General features: G+C 35.1%; 2 protein-coding genes across 2 annotated transcripts; one reads left to right on the top strand and one right to left on the bottom strand.

Annotated features, from left to right (window-relative positions):
* Positions 1–4,243: 4,243 nt before the first annotated feature.
* Positions 4,244–5,110, bottom strand: LOC109177277. The gene has a single exon (XM_019326587.1). It carries the CDS (start codon positions 5,108–5,110, stop codon positions 4,244–4,246), a length of 867 nt encoding a protein of 288 aa, XP_019182132.1.
* Positions 5,111–6,351: 1,241 nt separating this feature from the next.
* On the top strand, positions 6,352–7,014 carry LOC109177276. The gene has a single exon (XM_019326585.1). The coding sequence runs from the start codon at positions 6,352–6,354 to the stop codon at positions 7,012–7,014; it is 663 nt and encodes a 220-aa protein (XP_019182130.1).
* The last annotated feature ends 996 nt before the right edge of the window (positions 7,015–8,010 follow it).

Genomic DNA, 8,010 nt, shown 5'->3' with positions numbered 1-8,010 from the left:
ATCAAGACAGGATTATATTAGAATTGTTCATGCATAAATAATTGAAACCAAATACGGGACATAAAGGGAGAGCAAATAAAAATTAGGGCATAAAATTTTAAATATATACTAATATTGAAGAACTAATTGTTGATTGTCAAACAAGGACATTGCAAGGTAGTTTTCCACTTCAATTTGTTGTGTAATTTGAATACTCTTTTTGTAAATAAATCCCCCAAGTAGTTAATATGATTGGCTTAATTATATTTTTTTAATTTTTTAATTTTTTAAAACTATTATTATTATTATTATTATTATTATTATTATTATTATTATTATTATTATTATTATTATTATTATTATTATTATTATTATTATTATTATTATTATTAAATATATGTATACCCTTAGGTCATTTTACATGTTAATCTAAAAAGCTAATTTTTTCAAATATCTTTTTACCAACCGTTGATATAATTCGCTGGTCAAATCAGCTAATATAATCCGCTAACGCTAACCGCTAACTACTGATTGTCAAACAAGGACATTACGAGATAGTTCTCACTTCAATTTGTTGTGTGATTTGAATACTCTCTTTGTCAACAAATTCCTCAAGTAGCTAATATGATTGGCTTTATTAATTATATTTTTCTTAATTTTTTCATGGTATTAATAAAATACTTGGTAAATAAATATATAACATTATTTTGTATTATAACTTTGATATTTAATTAAAAAAAATAGTGCACAAAAAAGATAATAGACAATGTAGTAAATATAATCAATTGATGAATTTGAATGTAAAGAATTTTTACATTGGCGAAAAATAAAGACAATATAATATAATAAAATTATTTCTCTTAATTAATTTATTGATAATGAATATATATATATATATATATATATATATATATATATATATATATATATATATATATATATATATATATATATATATATATATATATATATATATATATATATAATAAAGACATTGTAGGGACAATGTAGCGAATATAATCAATTGATGAATTTGAATGTAAAGAATTTTTATATTGGAGAAAAATAAAGACAATATAACTAATTAAATTATTTCTCTTATTTAATTTATTGATAATGAATAATTTTTTTGAATAAAAACATTGTAGATACATAATTCTAAATTAAAGATCGAAATGCATATGTATTATATTTTGTTGTAACTACTAAATTATTATTATTTAATTTAATAAAACTAAAATAGAGTACTAAATATGCCAACTTTGATTGGGATGGAGTTCGAACTTCAAACTTAATACCTTTCTTATTGAAATCAATAAATAAGTTAACGGTGAACTAACAGAAATTAACGGAAAAGTTAACGGATTATCATATTCATTAAGGATAAATTAGTAAATCTTAAGAAAAAATTAAAATCTGATCAATCTGAGCCATTCATTTGATTAAAAAACTTGACCGCCATTTTTTATACCCATTACTGACAAGCGACCGATATAAATAACCACTACAATTACCATAACACCCCCCACTTACCAGGACGCGCTTAAATCTTTAAATCTTCAGAAATTAGCTGCTGCCGTTAGATTAAGCAGAATGGACAACGCTGATATGGCCGCACCGCCGCACCTAAAGCCACTGCCGCATATGAGGCTTATTTTATATATATATATATATATATATATATATATATATATATATATATATATATATATATATATATATCAACCAAAAAGGAAGTTATAATCCACAGATTTGAGAAAATTTTAATTTTGGTCATATGATTATATGGGCTTTGTTAATTTCAGCACCTGACTTTCAAAAGTGTCAATTTAGTACATTGACTATGTAATTTTTATCAATTTTGGTCACTCCGGTCAAATTACCGGCCAAATTTCGTCGGAAAATTTTAACGTTAAAATAATGATAATATTTTAGTCATTTCACATCTCTTTCGTTCTTTTCCAACGAATTCATCTTTTCCTGTGAATCCGAGGATGAGGTGCGTTACGATGCTTTCAACATTATCCAAAAAGAAAAGTATTTATTCAACATCAATTTTAGCATAATGTTGATATAGAGAAGTTTTAGAATAAATAGGCATCACAATCCGTTTTAGCATTTCGCTTTCAAAGATTTCTAGGTCCGCCGATATCTCAAGCTCCCCTTACACAAACGGTCAGATGTTTTCAACCGAAATTTTGGCCATCTGAACACTAATAAATCGCCAGCGACGGATTGGACGAATGATTTTAAATATGCTTTGGAAGGTGTGCTGCTGAGACAGATTCGTCGAAAAAAATGAATTCGCCGGAGAAGAAGGAAGAGATGTGAAATGACTAAAACACGCTCATTATTTTAACTGTTAAAATTTTCCGGTGAAATTTGGCCGGCAATTTGACCCGAGTGACTAAAATTGATAAAATTTGCATAGTCAAGGTACTAAATTGACACTTTTAAAAGTCTGGTGCTGAAATTAACAAAGCCCCTATAGTCATATCACCAAAATTGAAATTTTCTCCCACAGATTTTATAATTCCAACCAAAAGGAAATGAAGTAAGGATTTATCGCTTAAAAGCATAATACCAAAACCGGAGAAGAAGATGAAGAAAGAGGGGTTAGCAGATATGGCTCGTGTTTGGTGTAGGGTTTTTAGACGAGTCGAGCGACCACTCTTTCCTTAAAACCTTATTTGCCACCTCCCAAAAGTGCTAGGAGCATTGTGGCCTAGGCTTCCCAGGATAAAACGTACTATGGTTCGACGTTTGAGTACCCAAATGAACGAACCCGGCGAACTAGAGCACGGACAAAACACAATCGGCAAGAACGGAGTAGGAGCAGAATTTTGAGAGAAAAAAATCTATTGTGTGTGTTGTGTCTTATTCACTTTACTTGCTTGTAAATCTGCTGCCCCAACAACAAACTTATATAGGAGATTGGGGTGTAAATAGCCTTCAACAACGGCATTAAATCTAATTTTAAAATCAGATTATAACCTTCAAAAACTGACCATTTAACATGGAGATGGAATTCATATAGAATTAATTCCGTAACAGCTGAATTAATGCTCCAAAAAGTCACTGAAGCAGTACATGCAACCGTACCGTTCTGGAAGACGTGTATCGCTCGCGAACCGAACGTACCGGGAGCTATCGACCGCTTACGCGTATTGAACCGGTAGACCGGTACGTACCGCTGAGTGGAAGACCTCGGATGCACCGCGACGCTCCGGACATCTTTACAGTGTGCTCATCAGTAGCTAAGTTATGCCAGGGCCTGCCAATTTCATTTCCGAACGACATTCGTGCCCACATACACGAGTTTAAGCCTGAGTCAAGACTTTTCAAGCTCACTTTCAGTCTCACTACGAAGAACCCGAATCCACTTTGACTCGACCCAAATCGGAAGTATACCCCAATGATAATTGTACCACAAAATAACTATTTTAAATGTCATTTTAATGCTATTTTTCCAACATCATTTATATACATATCATACTAATGAAATCTCATTGGGTTAAGGAGAAGAGTGGAGTAGAAAGTTCTTGAACCAATATAAAAATATTACCTCAATTTATTGATCCCTTACTCTTTATTTTCTACTTACAACTTGAACTCAAGCAAACATGCACTATTTTCTAACTCTTGCAAACAAAACAAATTAAATTTAGGTCAACTTAAGCCTTCCTCTAGGGACGTAAAATTGCACCAGCCCACTTAGTTTTGGGCTATCCCCGCCGAGCTATCGTATCAGTTTGGGCTTATCATTTTGTTCTTTTTTTTGTCGGTTTCAAAATTTTTTTGTCATAACTCTAAAACTTCGGGCTATACTTATCAAGAAAACTCAACTAAAATTTGTAACATTTTAAAATTAACATTCTAAACTTTCAATTTTAACAAATTACCACATTTTATATTAATAAATATAAATTTAAGCATCATTTAATGAATCTAAATCTTCAATTTCAAACTTTAACTCAAAACCATAATGCAATTATGTAACAATTAATTTAAAATATAATACAAGTATGCAACATTTCTTTTATACCTAAAAATTAAAATGAAACAAGAGAATCAAACACATGTAATAATTCTTTTTTTTTTTTTAAGTTGTTTTTATAATGACACATGTTTGTTAATTTATATTAGAGTTAATACCAGCCAAGGTCCGTCGAGTTTGATGGTTTAGCCATCTATAGTCCGAAACTTTCAATTGTCTCAGTGTAGTCCTCCGACTTTAAAAATTTGACCTTTTGCGGTTCCCATGTTACTCCCGACCACTGCGACCGCCGCGATTCTGCCCGCCACGCCCGGAGCGGCCACCGCGACCAGACTGGTGGTGCGACTGCCTACCGCCGCTGTGTCCACTCGAACTGCTGCGACCAGTGCTGGTATAAAGGGCAGTGTGCGAGTTGCCGACGTCGATCGCCGAGGGATAATCGTTAACCATAATAAATTCATTGGCCTGCAAAAAATCAGATAGGTGAGCCAGCGACACCGGTGATCCCGTCGCCGTGAGTGAGGTTGCCATGGCTTTGAGCTCGGGTCGCAAGCCACGGAACACATACAGATTTTGTTCCATGAGAGACAACGGTCGTCCGGCTTGCGCAAGGGACTCCACAAGCAGCTCAGCTCGCCCTAAGTACTCCGCGGTGGTAGAATTGCCTTGCCGGAGCATTTGGAACTGCCCCAAAAGATTGAGGCAGCGAGCTTGACTAGACGAACCAAGAGCGGCGATTATGGAGCTCCAGACATCAGCCGAGGTGTTCCTACCCACTGCCAGGTGAAGAACCTCATCCGCCATTGAAGAGATGAGAAGCGAGAGGATTGCCTGATCTTGCTTCTCCCACGCCTTGTAGGCTGGATTTGGAACGACCGCGGCGGGTGCAACGGCAGAGGTGGATTCGCCGGAGTCTGGTGAGGTGATCAACGTCGGTGGACACTTGAGGCTTCCATCAACATACCCGAGCAAATCTTGGCTTCGTAGGAAGGGGATCAACTGTATATGCCAGAACAAGAAGTTCTGGGACGTTAGTTTCATCGACACATAATGATGTGCGTACGCGAGAGGATTCGCACTGACCGGAGATGGAGTTCTGGCCGATACAGTGCTCTCAGAGGATTCGGAGGCCATAGCTTGAGAGAGAAACGGTGAGAGGGGGTAATTTGCGGTGGAGGAGGAGAGAGATTATCGATACCTGACTGATACCAGATTAGAGAAATGATTTCATTCAGTTGCGATAGAATTGAAAGTACAAAGTATATCTCAAACTAAACTCTAACTACTCCTGACAATCAGGTTATACTAAGTCAGCTAGTCTAGTGTCACATAATTACAATCATATAATATAACACAATAATAATAATAATAATAATAATAATAATAATAATAATAATAATAATAATAATAATAATAATAATAATAATAATAATAATAATAATAATAATAATAATACTAACAGTGGCGACTTATATTTTTTGGGTTGAAAATATTTGAGAAAGCATAGTACACATATACTATTTTGTAAAGAATCATGATTATTTAAAAATAAAAAAGTCAAATGCATTGTTTAACTATTTGCTAAAACAACAATCAAATTATCAAAATTTTAAAAACCTATAGTTGCCAACTACGATATAGTGTGATGGTATCCTGGTTACCATTCTAAAGGGGTGGTCATAGGTTCAAATTTCGGTGATGAGGGTTTCAATTCTTTAAGTTTAAAATGTTTGAGAAATTAAAGAACAAATATTACTTTGTAAAGAATCATGAGTATTTCAAAAAAAAAAAAAAAAAAAAAAACCTCTAGTTACATATTCAAACAGTAACTTATCTCGTTTTTTTTTTTTTCCGTCAGTAAACTCCTAACTGCTACATCATATCGATTTAGCTGTTTTAGCATGACAAAGCACGCGTGTCAATGGCAAACCAATTATAAACTCTTTTTCTAAATTTTACTCATATGACCAACTGAACTATTCATGCGAACACCAATTATAAACTCTTTTTGAAGGAGGAGGAGTAGAAGAAGTACCAAACCATGAAAATAGTACGGTAATTCTTTAAAAGAAAAATAATTGTACATACAAAACATTAACATTGATGAAGATAATGCAGCAAGGTGATGAAGCCATCAGTAGATCAAAGCAAAACAGCAGCTCTCTTCTATCCTTTATAGCCAAGGGCTTTTATGTCTTTTCCTAGAGTTAGTTTAGTTAGTTATAACTGTCATAACTACTCTAGGGTTTAAATAGCAAGTCTTCTTCTTTCCTTCTTTGTAATCTTTTCTGTATGAATTCAGCTCCCTCTCATCAGCTTCCTTCTTCTGATTGTAATAAAAACACTCCACCATTTCTGAATCCAAGTATTCCAACATGGTATCAGAGCTTCACCGGACTTACGCCGCAGCAGTTGTGATGGAGCCGGCCGGTGACAGAAACCATAATCAGACAGAGCAGGCAGGAACCTCTTCGAGCCAGATCCCATCGAATCAGCACAACGATGAGTTTGAAGATCCTCTCTACTTGCACATTACTGAGAACCCTAATCTCAGTCTTGTATCACCTCCCCTAACCGAGATCAATTACAACTCCTGGAGTAGATCGATGCGCATTGCCCTGGAGGTGAAGAACAAATTCGGGTTTGTCAATGGAACAGTTCCAATTCCAGAAGCTAATGATCCAAGGCTGACAACTTGGAGAAGATGCAACCGCATTGTATGCTCTTGGATCTTGAGGTCTGTCAACCCAAGCATAGCAGAAAGTGTAATGTACTTTGACAAGGCCATAGATATCTGGAATGCGCTACAAAAGAGGTATTCTCAATCTGACCCTCATAGAATTTCTGAAATTCAGACTGAAATTTTTAGAAGTGTGCAAGGACAAATGACTGTGAATGAGTATTTCACAAAGAGTAATGCCTTATGGCAACAAATGAATGCATTGAGACCTTTGCTCCTATGTGAGTGTGTGCCTAGATGCTCCTGCACTCTAGTGAGTAGAATGCAGAAACAAAGGGAAGAGGATCAAATAATCTGATTCTTGGAAGGATTAAATGATGAGTATGAATCGATTAAATCTGGGATACTTGTTATGGATCCCATTCCAGAGATGGAAAAGGTATTGAATATGACCTTGAAGGTTGAAAGAAAGCTTAAAGTTTCAAACACCCAAAGATGCAGTGATTTTGCTCAATCCAATGCTATTCATGAAAGCCAAATCCAAATTGGGGAAGAACAACCTGTAGTAGCAGCTGCAACCTACAACAATAACAGAAAGAAATTCTCAAATAATGGGGGAAAGAATGTGCCCAAGTGCACTTATTGTAACATGCTTGGTCATACTGTTGATAAATGTTACAAGAAGCATGGATTCCCACCTGGGTGGGTAGTAGGATACAAATCCAAGAACAAGCAATCACAAGACATGCAACAACCCTCAAGTTCAGCAGTTAGTCAATTGAATGACATAGGTCTCTCAGCTGACCAGTTCCAGAAGCTGGTATCTCTTCTTCAGAATCAAAACAATGGTGGTCAAGTGTTAAGTAATGCAGCTGTGACAGTTAATACTTCTGGAATCAAATCTGATTTCAAGAGCTCTCTGGAAGGACAAAATGAAGGTAACTCTGTTCCTACAATTCATGTTAATGCTGTCCTTAATACACATTTAATATGGATATTGGACTCAGGGGCTACAGACCATATTGTGTGCTCATTGCAATTTCTTGATAAGTATCACAAGATTGAGGGATTATCTGTGAAATTACCTAATGGTGATGTTGTCAGTGTTACTCACTTAGGGGAAATCAAGCTTGATGAAAACATTTTGCTGAAAAATGTGCTGTATATCCCATCTTTTGCCTTTAACATCATATCTGCCAGTAAATTAACTAAGCAGTTTGGGTGCAAGATTATGATAGATGCTGATTCTTGTACTGTCCAGGACCACTTGGAACCATGGTTGGTTTTGCTAGAGAAAAAGATGGCTTATATCTGATCAACAGTCCTCCTGTTAAGAAGAATGTTCAACAAGTTG

The sequence above is a fragment of the Ipomoea nil genome, unplaced genomic scaffold, assembly GCF_001879475.1.
Source record: "Ipomoea nil cultivar Tokyo-kokei standard unplaced genomic scaffold, Asagao_1.1 scaffold0804, whole genome shotgun sequence".
Classification (NCBI taxonomy): domain Eukaryota; kingdom Viridiplantae; phylum Streptophyta; class Magnoliopsida; order Solanales; family Convolvulaceae; genus Ipomoea; species Ipomoea nil.
Note: the sequence above shows the minus strand (reverse complement) of the source record. Positions and strands in the feature narration are given on the sequence as shown.

Excerpts from the sequence above, each read along its gene's own strand:
- LOC109177277 (XM_019326587.1), bottom strand. The coding sequence starts at position 5,110 with ATGGCCTCCGAATCCTCTGAGAGCACTGTATCGGCCAGAACTCCATCT.
- LOC109177276 (XM_019326585.1), top strand. The coding sequence starts at position 6,352 with ATGGTATCAGAGCTTCACCGGACTTACGCCGCAGCAGTTGTGATGGAG.